Source organism: Sciurus carolinensis, chromosome 4 (genome assembly GCF_902686445.1).
Source record: "Sciurus carolinensis chromosome 4, mSciCar1.2, whole genome shotgun sequence".
NCBI lineage: Eukaryota > Metazoa > Chordata > Mammalia > Rodentia > Sciuridae > Sciurus > Sciurus carolinensis.
In genome coordinates this window covers 138,959,571-138,979,032 of record NC_062216.1, presented here as the reverse complement: position 1 = coordinate 138,979,032, position 19,462 = coordinate 138,959,571, and the positions used below count along the sequence as shown (strand labels likewise).

At 34.9% G+C, this 19,462-nt stretch overlaps 1 protein-coding gene across 5 annotated transcripts in view; it reads right to left on the bottom strand.

Annotated features, from left to right (window-relative positions):
* The window catches only part of Acss3 (acyl-CoA synthetase short chain family member 3), a 175,847-nt gene that overhangs the window by 27,242 nt on the left and 129,143 nt on the right, over positions 1–19,462 (bottom strand). For all 5 annotated transcript variants that reach the window (XR_007108471.1, XM_047551056.1, XM_047551057.1 and 2 more), the window contains 4 exons: positions 16,594–16,689; positions 13,298–13,361; positions 4,640–4,721; positions 2,387–2,509 (listed from right to left, as the gene is read on the bottom strand). Coding sequence is in view for 4 of the 5 variants with exons in the window: in XM_047551056.1 (XP_047407012.1) it covers positions 2,387–2,509; positions 4,640–4,721; positions 13,298–13,361; positions 16,594–16,689 (365 nt within the window). In the remaining variant the exon portion in view is untranslated. The remainder of the gene's footprint in view (positions 1–2,386; positions 2,510–4,639; positions 4,722–13,297; positions 13,362–16,593; positions 16,690–19,462) is intronic.

Genomic DNA, 19,462 nt, shown 5'->3' with positions numbered 1-19,462 from the left:
ATATACACACAATGAAATATTACTCAACCTTAAAGAAGAATGAAATTATGGCATTTGCAGGTAAATGGATGGAGCTGAAGAATATCATGCTAAGGGAAATAAGCCAATCCAAACAAAACAAAGGTTGAATGTTTTCTCTGATATGCAAATGCTAATTCACAATAATGAGGAGGGTGCTAGGGAAAAATAGAAGTACTCTGGATTAGGCAGAGGGGAAGAAGGGAGGGGAGGGGGTATGGGGATAGGTAAGATAGAAGAATGAATCAGACATTATTACCCTATGTACATATATGATTATATGACCAGTGTGATTCTACAACATGTACAATCGGAAGAATGAGAAGTTATACTCCATTTATGTATGATGTATCAAAATGCATTCTATGGTCATGTATAATTAATTAGTACAAATAAAAAAATTTCAAAAAATAGAAACTACAAAACTCTTACATGAAACCAAAAGAAAAATCTTTATGACCCTGGTTTAGGAAAGAATTCTTAGATATAATACCAAAATAATATCCATAAGAGAAAAAGACTGGACAATTAGACTTCATTAAGGCAATATTTAGTAGAATAAAACACCAGCCACGAAGTGGTAGAAAATATTTGCAAATTACCTATCAGAAAAAGGACTAGCGAGCATAATATATGTAATGAACCCTTAAAACTGAATAATAAAAAAGCATACAACCCAAATATTTAAAAAGCAGGCATAAGTCATCAGATATTTCATTAAAGAATATATAGAGAGATAGATAGCAAATAAATATGTGAAAAGATGTACCTATCATGTAAATGCAAATTGACAATTATGAATATCAATTCATACTTATTTTAATGATTTAAATAAACTGACACTATCAAATCCTTCAAAGGTTGGAAGACATTAGGACACTCAGACGCTGCTGGTGGGTATGTAAATAGCACAGCCACTGTGAAAAACAGTGGAGCAGTTTCTTAGAAACTTAAGCATACACTCATCATACAATCTAGAAAACTCACCAGAGATATTTAGCCTAGTGGAATAATATTTACATAAAACCTGTACTTGAAAATGTAAAACCACTGTTTATAATTACCCATAATCAGGAACAACTCCTAAGTCCTTCATGGGTGAATGGATGCATATACTCATTAGGACAGCTACATAATGAAGGTACACAACAATACAAAGGACAAACTATTGATCACACCAAAGTGAAAGGATCTCAAATACATTTTCATGTCTCAAAAAGTTATTCCAATTATATGACATTTCAGATAAGGCATAACACAGGAATCGAGAAAAATCAGGGTTGCCAGGAGTTATCAGGGTAAGAATGCAAAGGTGACTATAAGAGAATATTTGTTCTATATCCTGTCTGTGGGGATGGTTCCAAGAATCTACACAAATATGAAAACTGTACAGAACCTTTACAAATATAACAACTTCATTCATACAATTAAGTGGATTTGGCTCTAGTGAATTTAAAACATTAAAAAAGAAAAAATCTTCTATGAACTTAAAGTATCTTACATTGGTAGAAAATTCTTGGAATTTAAAAGGAAATAGAAAGTTTAAATCCCACATCACTTAAACATGATTATCAATCAGGAATAATTAAGAAGCAAGAGGCAATCAAGTAGCAAATAGCAAGAAACAAATGTATATAGCTCTCCCATAAAGAATACATGGAAGTGCTTGAAATGCCTCACCCAGGCAGGGATGGGATAGTATGGAGAATGTAAAATTCTACAGAGGAAGAAATGAGGTAAGAGAGTGTTAGCTTTTTGTTGCTATGACCAAAATACCTGACAAGAACAACTTAGAGGAGGAAAAGTTTATTTGAAGCTCACGGTTTCAGTTTAGTCCATGGTCAGACAATTCCACTGTTTTGGGCCAGAGGTGGAGGCAGAATATCATAGCAGAGGGCATGGTAAAAGAAAGCTCAGCTCACAGCAGCCAGAAGGAAGAGAAAGATCAGGGAGCCAGAGACAAGGTATGTAATCCCCAAAAGGACGCCTCCAGTGACCTACTTCCTCCAGCCACATTCCACCTGCCTACAGAACCTTTACAAACTGTAAAGAACCTTAGGTGGATTTCTGCCTATAGTTACTACCCATGAGTCTAAATAAATTATTAATTCCTTGAATGGATTAATCCACTAATAGGATTATGACCCTCATAATCTAACCATTTCACCTCTGAGCAGTCCTGCATGAACAAACGCATGAGATTTTGGGGCGACACCTCATATCCAAACCATAAAGGTAGTGACCTAGCCTCTACTGCAAACCAAGGGCATGGTAATTCTCCAGGTGAAATAACTTAAACTCAATATTTCTTCAGTTCAATCCTGTTTCTAAATGCTACTTGGAATAAAATAACAATATTTATTAATACCTCTTCAATGGCACCTGCAGAAATTCTGTGACCTGCAACATTTATGACATCATCAACTCGAGACATAACATACAAATAGCCTTCCTCATCCATGTAGCCAGCATCCATGGTGTCGTAGTAGCCCTGAAAACAAGAATGAACAAGTTTCATTAGCATGCCATGTTGGGTAAAGGAATCATTTTTAAACTTCATGAAATATAAAATGTGAAAGAAACGGATTTACTGTATGTATCTGACTTTTTCATAACTGGACTACAAAATTAAATTACTTTTGATTTTGAAACCTTACTAGAATCTCTTTGCTCCTCTAACAGCCAGAAGTAAATTAAAGTGTTCTTATATATGTTCAAGTTAAATGTTTGAACTTAGAGTTGTAAAGTTTATGAACCCAATTACTTTTTTTAATGGAGAAGTAATAGCTCAATATTTCCAATATACTTTGGTATTGCAGAGTAATTCCTTGATAAAGTTCTCCTCTAATTGTATTAATTTTGAAAAGCTTTAAAGCTCTGTATGAATAATTACAAAATAGATCACTGGTTTATTAACATGTATTAGGATTGGACTCGAGCCTCAGTGAAATTTAATAGTGAAAATGAAATAAAAAATTTAATCATCTCAGAGTAGCACATCTTTGCTGGTGCAGAAATCATGATAGAACGAAGTATCAAGAAGAATAAGAAATAGAAAGAAGAAATATTACTTTCTTTAAGGCTTCTGAGTTTTTTTGATACCTACGTAAAAAACATTTTCGTGTTTCTTAACCCTTCGGAGATTCGGTATGCTCTTATGGTAAATAAGCTAATGAACTCCACTTTATGAGACTTCTGTGAAGCCTATATGAAAACAGTGCAGATGAAGTAGAAGATAGACTTTGGCACATCATGAATCGTAGCTATTATGGCAAATATGACTGCTATCATCACCAGAGAAGCAGCCTATAGTAGTAGTTAAGAGCACTAACTCTGAAGCCAGATTATTCTGGTTAAATCCTAGCTCCACAACTTCTAACTTCTGTGAACTCTGGGTGAGTTGCTGAGCACTTCCATTCTGTTTTGAACCCTCAGATGAGAGGTGTGAGGTCAGGTAACAAGTCACTTCACACTAGTTAATCATATATTGGTGTTTGAGGGAGACTTTGGTATTATAGGCGATCATGTTAAAACCACATGTGCATATTGTTTGCCACTGTCAGGTTGTAATTAATCATATCAGAACCCTGATGCTTTTAACTGTGGCCCATCAGGTAGATAGATTGGGCTGGCTGGAGTCAAGTGTACTGACAAATCTTCTCTGCCACAGTCTATCAGGGGAATGTTCAATCTTGGCTATTGAGGTCATTCTACCCTGAGATCTCTTTTTAAAGAAAGCTATTTTAATTCTTGTCATTTGTCTAGTTGATTAGGTTATCTGTCTTTCGCATACAAATAATAAAGATAGAATACTAAATACTTGGAGTCACTTTTTAAAAAAAATTAAATTCCAATTATTCATTCCTTTTAATCCAGTGCATAATGAGGACAAAGTATCACTCTCAGGGCAAGAAGGAGAAGTAAAAGGACAACAAAGAGATCATGGGCGGGACCCTGACCTGTGTGATCAATGAAGTGCTGTTATGAACACAATGAACTTCACCTTGGCACAGTGATGGGCAAATGACAAAACAGAATACAGGAATATCTTTGTTATCCATGCCACTGGGGTGAGGAATGGACTTTGGGAATACTGTCTGTAGCCTGTATCTATATTTTTAACATGGAATTTTAAAATAAAGAACCTAGAGGACATTCAGGAAATAATATCTAAAATAGATGAAGGGATGAAAAAATATGACTTCTGTGTTAATCAAAATGAATTTTATTCATATGGCCAGGTGTACAGGAGGTAACATGATGGCATTGTATAATTCTGATTAATTGCTCTCAGTCTGTACAGAGGAATCCAGTGGAGGAAATAATATAGAAAACAAAATAGAAAAAATCGATTTAAGAAAAAGAAATTGCTGATAATGAGAGCTCAGGAAAAGCAGCTCAGAGAAACAGAAATTTCTACACCCAAAGACTAACAATACATGTAAAATTGACTTAATTAGATAATTGCAATTTTCGTATTTTTATCTCTAAAAGCTAGGAACTGGTCCAGGTAACCTTTAGAAGTCACATCTGAGATTCTAGAAGCATATTGATCAATTTAATGAGGAAAATTAAAGAGAAATACATAAGAAGATAAAAAAAGTATCTTAAAAGTTCTTACAGGAAATTTTTCAAAGTATAAATGCTTGAATGCTTCCTGATTCTTCCAGAGTCCTGAAAAAGCCCCAGGTGGTAATGGCAACCTTATATAAAAACAGAGCATTCAAAATTATGATGGAAGTCATGAGAGCAGATTGATTAGAACTATCATTTTTCCAGAATGATGAATAATTACAATTCAAATCCCATATTAAAATATAACCCCTAAACCTGCTGGACAGGTTGTGTCTAGTCGAAGCCTAAGTAGTTGGCTATGTCACAGTACTACTATTGAAGAATGATTGTTATTTGGAAAGACATAAAAGGCTCACACATTTGGCATTCAAACTTATTAGCAATAAGCACTATTTCAAAAATAAGCATAACATTTGCAAAGTGAGCCAAAATGCATCACTAAATTACTCTTTAATACTTCCATCAAAGGAAAATAAATTCATTTTTTAAAAAGTTACCAGGATAGCAACTGTCACCTTTGCCTGTCCATGTAATGGAATGTTCCAGGTTAACATCCAGTATACAATCTTATCTTCAGAGTCAGTGTGCCTCCCTTTCCTGGGAATTTCCTCTCCTGCTCACTCTTCTATTCTTTCTTTTCATGACCATCTAGCTGTAGGTACTTTCTCATTTCTACGAACACATGGGAATCTTGAGCGTATTGAATAGAAGGCACTACATATCTTTTCTTGCCAGTGAATTTCCTGGAATTCTTCCTTTCTTCCTCTATAGTATCAAATAAGTGTTATGTTCATGGCTTAATTGTATCTATCTATAATTTATCTATCATCTATCTATGTGCACATAAATAAATGAATAAATGTTCATCTTGGTTCCATGTAGGAAATTTCTTCTAACAAAGACAATCATTCAAATTGTTTTCTGGATGACAATGGAAAATTTGGGTACTATAAAACTTGATTTTCAAAAATGCTCCCATATTCATACAATAAAAAAATGCCAAGTGGTGACTTTATCCTTCTGATGCTGAGAAAACTGAAAAAGTCAAGATGATTGGTGCTCACTTTAGGAAATATCAAATACCTTTCCCACAAGCAGCATTTTCAGTTCTGACAGAACAAGAGGAGAAGTAAGGCAGTCATACGGCCACCCCAGTCTTATACCTCTGGGATGCTGAATTTTATCTCACCACTCTCAGGTAGAAAATGCAGCTCCAGGTGGGAGCAGCTGCCAATGCCCTTCAGGGCAATCCAGCTAATATTGCCCATTTCTACCATGGTCAGCTTGTTAGTAGTGATCTTGAGGACTTTTCTTTACTATGTGCTTTTCTTTACCACCACCACCCTTTTTTAAATAAGGAGGAAAAATGCTACATTAGCATTTCTGGACCTCATATTATTACATAAATTGCATGCGACAGCATCTTATAATCTAATTTTTAAAAACTACAGAAATGTTGGTGCATTGTTGTTACTGCTTGTTACCATTACTATTCATTGTTAAATCTATTTGAAGGCAGCAGGCTGAAATTGATAATCCCCCCAAGTTCTTTTAACTGACTTTACTGTGCTAATCCTAAATACCCATGTATAAACATGTACAAATTATTAGTTTGTTTTAATCAATTTGTTAATATTCTGCAAAAGAAGAGTGAAAATCACTGATTATTAAGCACCTAAACTAAACATTAATATGATGATCACTATAAAGTCAATTTAATGGCATTGTCAGAAAGCTAAAGGTAAAAAAATGAAGAGAACTCTAAAAAGATATGGCAAAACAAAAGGGATAACAGTAATGAATGAAACAGATGCAAAATAAATCTGATGGAGATGCACATTAATAAGATATAATTTTAGTTGCTCTTAGGAAATATATCATAATGTATCATCCTTTCTGTCTTTTGTTGTGTCATTTTTGGACAGATGCATGGGTATGGGTATTAAATATATCTTACTATTCATAGCACAAAGAAAATAAAAAGTAACAAAAATAATAAATAAAAGTAAGTAAAATAATAAATTGTAACTGACATTCATACTTGAATGAGGATAACAGAGTGGTGGGATTGCTAATATATAGGCATATTACTGAACAAACATTTCAGTCATTTCATCTACTGTGAATCAAAGATTTCAGTTTAAGGACCACATAGTACTTCCTCACAATAGAGTCTCTCTCTCTCTCTCTCTCTCTCTCTCTCTCTCTCTCTCTCTCTCTTTCTCTCTCATTTTTTGGAAATCACTGACTAGACAAAAGGCATGTGATAATACTGAATTATCAATATTTTTTAAAAGAAGGTATTTGTGTAATCTGATTTTTGTTTCAGGAAGAATGCTGAAGCCAGTGTGATGAATTGGACAACTGGAAGACACAGTAAAACAATAAAAACTAAATGTGAGGGATGGAGGAGAGAGATGAATTAAAGTTGACTCTTAAGTTTCCAGTCTAGGTCAACAGTGATACAAACACAAGGAGCACAAACATAGCAAAAGAGACATTTCAGGAGAGGTTGCATATTAGAATTTGGAGAAGTGAAGAGGAGATAGATAATTTGGTTTAGATGTTGAATTTTAAGAACCTATAGCCATCAAATAAAAGGTTGATAAATTCATGTCTGAAAGTCAGAGGGCAGTGAGCCTGGAAGGTAGAAAGATACAATCCTCATATGTAGCTGGATAATCACAGAGCTTAGAGATCAGTGGGACAATCCAGATAAAGTTTATGGAAGAGAAAGGAGAATTCCAAAGACAAACACAGTGTCCAAAAAAGGATTAAAGAAAAATGATCACTGAACAAAAAGAAAATCAGAAATGTATGGGAATGAGGAGAACTTACATCATAGGAACCACCAGAGTAGAGTATTAATAATGACCAAGGGCTGAATAAGGTCAATCAAAGTGCAAATTTTCTTTGAAAATGGGTTCAACAGAAGGAATGAAACTTGGCGATTATTTTGAATATTCTTATGATTGCTATTTCAGGCAAGTGGAATAGGAAAAGCTGGAGTACCTAGAGGAAGTAAGTTAGATACTTTTTAAAAGTTTGTGGGTGACTATAAGTCATTGGTTTAATTCAGAGACAGGCTGATGTAGGACAGGGAAGATGGGGGAGAATGAGAAGAGAAAACAATAAAGGGATTATCCCATTGTTTTATTCATTCACTCCTTCCTTTGTGAACTAACTCATGCATTCATTTTCTTCATTCTTTCAGTGTTTATTTGGGGCTTGTATTCATCAGTTCATGTAGTAAGCATTAATAATACAAATATTTAAACTCTGGTCTCTGATACACAGAAATTCACACACAGAGTAAACTACATGAAATTTAGTAGTTTTGAAAGGCAAATGGGAAGGAAGATTGATGTAAATGAAATTCACGCCCTTAAGTCAACAATAATGTAAAAATGTAAATGCTCAAGGTGTTTTCAGGCATGTTTTATAGTAGGTGATTAAACCTTGCACTACCAGAGGCTCTTGAAATAAGTTTTTAACCCTACCCAAAATGTGGAACTGTTGGAAATGGCATGTGTGCCTATCTCAAGTTATTTCTGAAATACCCCCAGAGAACTGCTTTGTTATACACAAATCCAACTGAAGATCAGACTGGAAAGTACGATAAAATAAGATAGGAGATTGCAATTGGTAATTGGTAAGGCAAAATGGGGGAATGCTCTCGGTTCCTCACTAACAAGTATCTTTAAAAATTCAGATGCTCTTATCTGAATATCAAAAAGGGTGTCTAAGGAGGGAAATCTGGGAAGAAGCATATAAGAGAAAGAAAAACAGAAAAGAATAAAAGTGTCAGAATTGGAAGAGTTTGTGATATATACATATTAAATGAGTTAACATGTGAAAAAATATTCCAGGCTTTTATATTTATGTCAAAATGAATCCTATAGTCATATACAAATAAAAAGAACCAATAAAGAAAAAAAAGGAGTGAAAAAAAAAGATCCAGACAGAAGTTATGTGTATATAAGACAGAGCAGGAATTCAGTTTTTTGCAATATTCTGAACAAACACTTTTCTCTCCATTGCTATCTGAAGGATTACCCAACATTAAGTGCAATTCGTCCTCCTGGAATAATGGTGCATTGGGGATCTTTTTCTGAGACTGTAGAAAACAAGAATGCTTTTTTTTTTTTTTTTTTTCCTGAGGTTAGACAGAAAAATGCATTGCACTGGAAGAAGGAAGGAAAAGATAGGGGGAGAAAAAAGGAAATTTGGCTGGTTAATGCTCATACTCATCCTTCAAATTGGAAATCAAACGCTACCATCCTGCAAAATTTTATACAACTCTTCCAAGTAAAGTGAAAATGGATATTTATTATAACTCCTCCAAGGGTCAGTCAGAAGCTCCTTGTGGAGAAATGTCATTTCCAAAGAGACCATTCTGAAGGGGCAAGAGGAATAAATGAGGCAGCAGTGACACCCATGTGGGAGGGAGGCATCAGAGTGCTAGGAAATCCTTCAATCATAAGAGCAGGAGGAGAATGTCCATCATTCTAGAAGGTAACACATCCTGAGCACTCTGAAATGAAAAGCTCCCAGATGCCTCCTGTTCAAGATAAAGATGACCTGTATTCACTACTCTAACAGGAATTCTTATGGATTCAGAAATAAATTGAAAACAAAACTTCAGTTCCCCAGAGAAATCTGAATATCAAAACTAACTTGGCACTCCTGGTACTTCCTACAGTGTTCTTAGGCTTTACTTGAGATTTTCATGTGAAGTTACTTTTTATCTCCCCAGAAGATACTGCCTAGGCCATCATTTCATTCTCTCCAGACAGACAAAAGACTGTGTGATAATGTGAATTCTAGCTGTGTAACTACTAACAATGCTTCATTTCTCATGTCTGAAATGAGGATAATATCTGTCCCTTTGACTGCCTTAGAGTGTCATTATGAGGCTAACCAGGGATCATAGTAACTAAGATCTGTACATGAGATTCAGAAAGAAGAAGGATTATTATTATGTGACATTGTTGGTTTTACTCAAAGAATACTGGATAAAAAGAAAGATGTCCTGGCTCTTTCCCAAGATGGCAGTATGGTGACTGAATCACTGCTGTGAAGCCATAGAGATGCGAAAAAAAAAAAAAAATGCATCATTAAAAGCCAAGAGTTCAATATCTGGAGAATGAGAAATTGGCAGGCAGTTAAGTAAAAGCCACTTGGACAATTCCATACAGCTCCCTCACACCTCACCACTGCCTGTGGAGCACAGGTCAGCAGAACACAGCAGGGAGTGAACAAGTCACATTTCCAACAGCAATGACGAATCTGGTCAGAAACACATATGCCCATCAGAGAGGAAGAGCCAGAGACCTATGACTTTAATAACAGAGAGCGCCGTGGTACCAAGGCAGGCAATTGCAGTTAAAATTTTCTTTCATGCTCTGCTCTCTGTTGCCTGGAAATTACTGACTCATAGTTTTATTTCTGCACTTCAGAGCTCTGGATGCAATTACAGGAGCACCTTCTAAAATTCATGAGCATTTTGTATTCATAGCAACTCAGATACCATAACTTTCTCACTAAATTAACTGCTTGGAGTATGCTTCAAAATCAAAAGAATTTTCTAACATCTATGTGGACATGAAGTTTTCTCTCCTGCTACAAAGGTAAATTCTATGAATGCAAGTAATCTGCTAAGACACTAAAACTGCAGGATCCTGTTTATTATATCCCAGAGCTTACAGTAGTTTAAGAACCACTAAAATATTTACTTTCTTGTAAAGGGCCCACAGAAGAGAAAAGAAATGATTTCCAGAATGCCACAACAAAGAAGGTGGAAAAAGCTAAGCTGATTAAGAGGTTTTTGGGTTTTCCTCCTGTTTTTTTTTTTTTTTTTCCTTCCCTATACAGCATGGTGTCTAAACAGGGACCTATGTGAGCAAGTTTTTTTGATGTAAATATGGAAACATTCTACACATACTGGAAACAGTCATTGGGATGCATGGGAGGTTTTCATGTTGATGATTTAGAGTGGAATAGTTATTGGCAGAGAGTTTTCCAAAGGGTGTACTTTCTCTCATGGATAAAATTGAGTTCCTGAAAAACAAAGTTGTTCTATTGAGGGTAGGGTAGGGAGAAAAAGACCTTGTGGTAATCTTGTTTTCGTTCGTTTGTTTTCTGATTATTTCCCCCTTACTTTTCTAAAACAATCCTATATGTAATCTTTTCAAATACTCAGTTTCACTATTAACCAACAGGAGGAATTTCAATGCACATCTTGACATACTGCATCCTCACAATTTATAATGAAATCTCCTAATCCCAGATCTATAAAATACAATTCCCTGCTTAGGAATACAGAGCCAAGAAAGTCATTCTAAACTAGTGACAATCTAAACAATGGGATGCTTTCAGGCAAGATCTGAGTTACTTTCAAGGACTTGGATTAACACTAAAGGCCATAAGGAAAAGTCATAGTTGATGTGGGATATGGCTGTATTTTTATTATTGCTGAACGGATGCAGGGCTAAGTGACCCATAATTATAGTGACAGAACCCATGAGGGGTTTAAAACTGTGCTGGCAACAAATGCCACCCTTGGGATCTTAAAAGAGTTGCTTTATGAAATAGATGACTCACTTATAGTTAGGTTATATAAAAATGTATGTGTTGCAGTGCTTTTAAGAGCTCTCAAAAACCATGTGCTTTTAAACATGTACCCACAATTGTGTTCATACTATTTTCTTTAGGAAGCCCTCCCCCTCCCCCTGCTATTTTATTCCTACTAGGTCATATTTCAACCTATTTTATGTGAGTATGGACGTTGATTCAGGGAACTATGAATACAAATGGCATATTCAATATTTAATTTTTCCATCTTTTAGGATATACTGTCTTAAAATTGAAACTTTAAAAAAAGTATTATAGCATCTACATGTTTACTGATAACATAGAAGTATGAGGGAAAAAACTGTGCCATGGTGTGTCTCTGCTCTATTAACTTTTTGTAAAGGTAAAATATCTCCATGTGAAGAAATAATTTTTTACTACTGCTTTTCTTGTAATTTCCATAGTACTTAAAATATTTTATTAAAGGGAGACAGTCTGAGAATGCCAACTAATAAGAGTTCTTTTGACTTCTAAGAGAAATAAATGAGAAAACAAATCTCTTTTAAGACCTGACGAACAATATTTTATATTTATAGCAGCTCATTCTGGCAAATTCTACAACTTATGAAGTATCAGTAAAGAAATGAAAAAAATATATAATGATAATCAGAGGCACTAAAGAAAACAGCTGTACCAATTATTTAAATGCACATATTATATGTGGCTTCCAACTTAACTTCCACATCAGCTTTTACTAGTGTTAACAATTTTAACATATTGATTATAAAGTAATTTTGAATATTTTCACTTTAAACATTAGCATTTTTACCTATCAAATAAACAATGATGAAAAATGTTAACGAGGAAGGGTGGTTAAGTTGGGAATTTCACAATATGTTACTATTTGACCCAGTAATATGCATTTAGAAATGGACTAAATACTATAGCAAATTATTAGAAAAGGAAAAAAGACAAAACCAAAAGTGTGTTCAATACAGTATTACTTATAATCATAAAAATTCATAGAGTGAATATAAAGAGTTTTACAGGACAGAGGAAAAATTAACAATGCTTCTGAAGTGCTGAGGAGGTAGCTCAGAGTTAGAGCACTTGGCTAGCATGGGCAAAGTCTGGATTCATTCCTGGCACCCTCAAAAGAAAAAAATCTTTCTGAGGAAGGGTTAAAGAGAAAACAGTAATCCACAAAAACACATCAAATTAATTCAATTATGGAAAATACTTGTCAAAATGTATATGGCAATATATAGTCACATGTCACCTAATGATGGGATATGTACTGAGAAATGTGTCCTGAGTGATTTAGACACTGTGTGAGCATCATAGAGTGCTTTTTTACACACTCCTTGATGGTATAAGTCAACTAGTTGCCGCAGTCTTGATTGCATCAAGAGAGTGGACAAACAATATTTATGAGGCTACCACCAGCATAAAGTGTCATACTGCTTTACAGTAAACATTTATTTTTTAAGTAGAAGGAGTACACTTTTAAAATAATGATAAAATGTATCACATCGTAAACCAGTAACATGTTTACATACTGATTATCAACTATAACATACTATATGTAATCTGATGTGCTACACTTTCCTAAAACAGGTGGCTCAATAGGTTTGTTTACATCAGTGTGGCCACAAGCTGGTGAGTAATAGGTTGCACTATGATTCCACTAGGTAATAGGAACTTTTCAGCCTCATCATATGGGAGTACTACCATATGTGGGGTTCCACATTGATTGCAATGTCATTTTGTAGCACAGACCATATATTCCAAATTAACAGTGAATTGCTGAGGGGTTGGAGTACATACATTTTATTTACTTGTTTGTACTTTCAGTATATAAATTACCTTTATAATCTACACATTAATTATATAATCAGAAGGTTAATTTTTAAAAGTACAAGATTTATCTTTTAAAAACATCTAAATTTGTTGTATTTTATGGGGCTTCCATCTTTAAATTATAGTAGAGTTGGTATAATTCTCAAATAGTACACAGATTCATTTTGCAACAACCTCACTTGTACTATTAATTCAACAACTCCATTATTTTCCTTAATATAACATACCCACTTTTGCCCTTTTAAATAATAACATTGAAAATTTTGCTTACTTTACCACAATATTTCCTAAACATCGAGCCTTCAGTTTTTGCATGTTGTCATCCAAAATCATAACTACAAAGTAAAATGTAAATAAAATTTTGAATAAAAATGTTTATAAAATAATAATGCTTAAAACTTAAACATTTTTTTCATATTTTCTATATTTGATCCCAAAACTGTAGCTTAAAAAAGTGATCTTTTAATTCCCTTGAGACCCTGAATATATTCAAATAAACTATCTTAAAGAGATTATGAAGGACATGAGTTAGATGTCTATGAGATCATAAATTTTCCTTCCTAATCTCCCTTAAAGGCACTGTATTTCAAATTTGTTAGTATATAAAGACTTCATAATCTTTATTTGCTTATACCCTTCTAGTAAGTTAAGAACATTAAAAATATGTTCATATTTTCAAAACTTGAAATAAAGTTTTAAAATACTCCAAAAATAGTACACAGAATAAAAATAAAGCATTTAAAAGCACAAAAAAACACTTATTCTGATTTGTCTTAATATCCACTTATGAGATTTAAATTACTTGAATTTAATCTTCTGAAATATTATCCAAATGTTTTCTGTGCTATCTTGATAAAACCCTGAACGTGTTTATTCTAAGCTTCTGTCCACATTCAGTACCCCTCACTGCAAACTAAACGCAAAGACACATCAGTATCATCTAGGCTTCAATGGGGTCTTTGTGTGGTTCTGTTCACACAGGTCATTCAACCGTAAGCACCTATGAGAAGAAGAGGGCATTGGGCCCATCAATAATAAAGTGCTCCCATCTTTGTGCTCCTGCAGCACTTTGTTTACATACCATTTTGACAATCAGTAGAGTTATGAGTGTCTGTATTTCACTAGCTTGTGAATTCACGAGGGATGGAGGCCATGCCTAATTTATCTTTATTTCCCTAAATCTCAGGACAGTGGTGAAATGGCTATGTGACCTGAGCATGCTGTATTACCCCTTCAGTTTTCCTACCTGTCATAAAGGAGCAATTCTTTTCTTATTGTTTTGGCATAAGAATTACTTGGGGAGCAGCTTGGGAGGTTGAGGCAGGAGGACAGCTGGTTCAAAGGCCAGCCTCAGCAACTTAGCAAAGCCCTCAGCAACTCAGGGAGATCCTGTCTCTAAATAAAATATACAAAAGGACTTGGGATGTGGCTTAGTGATTAAGCACCTCTAAGTTCAATCTCCAGTAGCAAAAAAAAAATAATAATAATAAATAAATAAATAAATAAATAAAATAAAAGAAAGAAAAAAGAAAAAATTACTGTACTGGGGGATGAAAGTAAAGTGAACAAGCTTGCATAAGGTACTCAATGGAGTAAAAGTAAGTGTTATATCACATTTAAATTTTTTTTACATAGAAAGCATTTCCTTTCCTTCTCCAAAATTATCTTGCTTTTGTATGATAATGTTGAATATTACATTGTGCTCTTGAATTCTGAAATAACCACAAAACATAAAAAAACATCACAAAGTGACTGATTCTTGAGTTATGAGAGTTTAACTTGTCTGCAAGCAAATGGCTTTCAGACAATCAGAAACTTTGCACTGAAGTTCTATGAGGCATCAAAGTCTCACTCTTTCTTACAACTGGATATAAAAGTAGAACAGAATACTGAAAGGAACATGTTTAACATCTCTCACATTGGCGACCCCAAAAATGTCTCAACACAAAAGCAACTTTTCTGATAAAAGGAACAGGGATGACAGAACTGTTCAAATGGAGGATTTCACTAAATCTGGGTTCACCTGTCTATGGCTAGAGAAGTCACTGTCTATATATATATCCCGAATAAAGAATCTAAAGTGTCTTTTTATAAATATAGGCTGCTAGTTTAAACTAAATGACCTGGGTTTCCCAAAGTAGACATTGTTCAATGAAGAAAATGCAATATTTTTATATTAGAGAAGCAAGAGACAAATCTCTAAATTTTGTAATTTACTTGAAAATATAAAACATATTTAAGAATCATACTGTGAGGGTTGTGGGTGTAGCTCATTGGCAGAGTGCTTCCCTAGTATTTGCAAAGCCCTAGGTTCAATCCCCAGTATTCCCTCCCAAATCACACTCTATCCCCTAAATTTAACTTTTCCTCATAAAAACTATTGAGCTAAATAGTATGACCTTACCCGAATGACATAACCTCTGTGTCTCACTTTCTTTGTCTATGAAGTGAATGAATATATAAATAAAATTAATGTGAGTCAAAGTCAAATAGTCTGGCTTCTCCGAAATATCAGTAGTAATACTAGCTAAGACTTGTTCCCTCTTTCTATTGACCAGGCACTGTGTTAATGCTTTGCTGAGTAATATCACAATTCAACAGCCCTAGAAAGTGTTATTCTTATTCAGAAGTATGAAAACTGAATGTTTGAAAAGTTAGATGACTTGTAAATTTATATACAATGGAATGGAACCCAAGGGAAATTATTCACCTATTATGATGACTACTATAAATTTTAGAACAAATAGAAAAAGTATATCTCTGTTACAAAAAGCCAGCATCAAAGAAATGTCTTCTTTGAGAATCTTTACTTGTCTGGCACAGTGATGCATACCTGTAAATTGGGAAGCTGAGGCAGAAAAATTGCAACTTGAAGGCCAGCCTCAACAATTTAGTGAGACCTTGTCTCAAAATAGAAATGAAAAGGGTCAGGGATGTAGCTTAGCAGTAGAGCACCACTACATTCAATCCCCAATACCAGAAAAAAGTAATAGAACTCTTACTCTTATTTTCAGCCAACAAGATTCAAAAGCCTTGTCCTCATGCCTAAATTAACAGTAGTATATGTTATGAAATCAACAGCCAGTTTTGTAATGAAAGCAAGGAAACAAATGAAATAAAACACAGTGGTTTGCACTGTCCTGAGGAACTAACCAGTTGGGTTATGCTAGGAAAGTTATTTGGTCTCTCTGGGTATCAGGTTACTGATCTCTAAATGGTTATAGTGTCTCTAAAGTAAATATACTTCAATACTAATGAAATGATGTACACAAATACTGAGCACATAGCACATGTTTCATATAGTCATTTCACACCATGTTCTTCAAATTCCTTATAAATGGTACTGTTATCTTGGCTATTACAACATTTAGTTAGAACATGTCCCTGGAAGACGATGTTACTTTTGACAGTAAAAATCAAGACATTCATATTTAATACAAGGCATTCATTCAATGAGATACTCACTAAGTACATAGAATGCTTCATAAAATACAGTACGTACTAGGTGCAGGAAAATATCAAATTTATTAACATTACATATTTAAAATGGTCACAGTCGTTTCTTACCATTGTATCCTGGAACACATTTTCCTGCTTGTCCTGGAGGAGGTGTTTTAGAGTTACCTAATCCAATGCATGATGCTGTAATTGGGGATCCAGTTTCTGAAAAAAAGAAATGCAGTCTATCATGCAATGCTTCAATGTGGAATTGTAAAGCTTCTTCAGTTGCATGGACACTCTAACCCACCCTAGTTTGCCTCATACTTTAGTTGCATTAGTAAGAGATGAATAATTCAAATATGTTATTTAAAAATGAAAAATACAACAATTTATAATGTTCTATAGTTTTCAAACTTAAAGATATATATTTATAATAATGCATACAGTAGTGTTTCTTCTAAAGAGGAGACAGACTGCTCTACTATGCTTGGTGGTAGATCAGGAGGCATGAAGAATGGAAAATGATGGCACCGTGAAGGTTTTACAACACAATTAAAAGCTGGATCACTAGAAAGATGCTTTCTCTTGACACACTTAAGTTATTATGTTTATCCTTATAAATTACAGCTCAGGGTTAAAACTTTCAGGTATTTGTGGCTTGTTCTCTGGAATAAATAGCCATACAATTTTTTAAAAAATAAATTTATGAATAATGTCATGCTTTAATTTTCTGACAACTGCTCTTGCCTAGAAACCCTGCATCTCACACTGAATCTATCAGTGCTTTAGCAACTTGTTCTGAGTCTGAGAACCTGCATGTCTAGAAGCCCCCAAACATAGGAAGGCATATGTTCTTGCTGTACTATTTCATCAAGATCATAAAGTTATGATAAGCCTGCATAGACTAACAAAAGTGTTAAATTTCTTTTCTCCATCTCAAGTTAAAACAGCCAGAATAGTAGCAGCTATTTCCTGATAACCATAGTTCTAAGAGTGACCATTTTTAAGGAAGAATGCTTTTATTATACATGAATACAAATTTGGAGTATCCAAAATCTTAAAGATATAAAATGTATATGAATGGAGGGGGACGATAAGAGGATATTAATATTGAAAAGTTTGGGAACCACAGTCTTAATATTATACTCACAAACACACACAAAAATATCCTCAAGGGATTAACTGCCAAACCAATCATATCCAAAGTCATCCAAAAAATTAGAAAAACATCCATCTTTCTAAATATGCAGAATGTATTCCTTCCTCCATGTTCTGTACCATAATATATCATACATTTATATCACCTTAGAATGATGGGACGAATTTATGACTGTTCCTTACCTTCCAGAGTAGTTCAGTTTATTATTCACATTTTATGGACGGTGGCTCATCTGGCATCAATAACAGAAGATGGACTCTTGAACATGAAAACAGTTCCTAAGTCACAGTCTAGTGCTTAGGATGCTAAGTCGTATAGTCACGGTTGAGGCTGAGCAAATCACCGGAATTAGATATTCCTGATGTTTTAACAGTGAGTTCCCAAATAGTTTTATATCATGACAAAAAATGGGAAAGTGCCTATTGAAGTGGCATTCCATAGCCAGGCCATACCCTGCCCATTTACCCCACAGCACAATCAAAGCACAGAAGGAAATCCACATGGTTGGAAGGGTTGACAGTGTTTTCTCCTTTGTCCTATTTTATCTTGTTTTTTTGAATGTCTAGGTATTCATCTCAGCTCTCCTTCAAAATTGATTTGAGAGACAAGAGCAGGGGTGATGACAGAAAGCAATCTTGTGGAGTGAAGTGCTCAAAGGTCCACAGGATACCAAGTTCTGTTCCCTGTAGGAGCAGACTATGAGGATGCCTTAGGAAAGGAGATCACCCCTTCAACATGCTCCTCTCTCTCTTCCAACACTGGTAGAAGGTAGCTGCTAAATCAGCTTCTTTTGAAAGTATTTTTTGCCTAGTTTAGTTTATGAACAGGGGCACACCCATTATATGGAGTTCAAACTCTCTGCAGTTCTTGATACCAGAAGGCCTCCACTACTTGTCAACAGGTGGCTCTGAAATCTACAAGTGAACCACCATGGTACCTACCAATGGCCCCAGTACCTGCTGCCTAAAGAAAAACCAATGAAAAACACCTCCTAACACCAAACTCAAACTGCATCAAGCTTGGTCCCATCTCCCTGTAGATTACTATATAAGATGTCAGCACTCTGTTCTTATCCCACGGGGAGAAGTTGAGTGCAGGTAGGGAGTGAGAAGTAAGCACAGTCTTAAGTGGAGATGCACGGATGGATCAGCTAGACACTGTCACCATCCCTGCCTGAGTAGGCTGCCACTTGCACCTCCTGAGATCCTCAAACATCTTTGTATAGAGATTGTTTATTTATAGTCTTTTAACCTTCAGCTGTTTTGTTAGTTTATGATTACAATACAGTTATAAAAAGTGTGTTTTGCTGTATAATTAACTTGACTCTATATTTTAGGGGCACTGAAAAGGATGATCCGTGCAGGTTACTTGAAGTAGGTGAAATAACTTTATGCTTTGAACATTGGTGATTCAAATGTCCTATTGACCTTATTTTGAAATTTATTTGGGTATTAGAAACAACGTTAATGCTACTGAAGTACAGCGGATGCCATCAGAAAAAAAAAAAAAAATGGCAGTTCCTAGGACTCCAACTACAATAAGAAGTCGAAGGTAGGATAAGAGCAGGATGAGAAAAGCCATCACAGACACTTTGGTTTCTCTTTGTACCTTGGAACATCCTGGGACTGAAGACTGATCCATCTGCAGCGCAAGCATACACACATGTGGCACACCTCCCTACACATGGACTCAAACCCACCCAGTCTCCCAAGATGGTCAAGGGCAGAATGGACTTCTGCACTTGAGAAAGTCCTCAAGTTACAATTCTTGACTAACATCCTAAGGGATCCCAGAGCCCCATCTCAAAGATGTTCCTAAAACATCTGCTTCATGTGA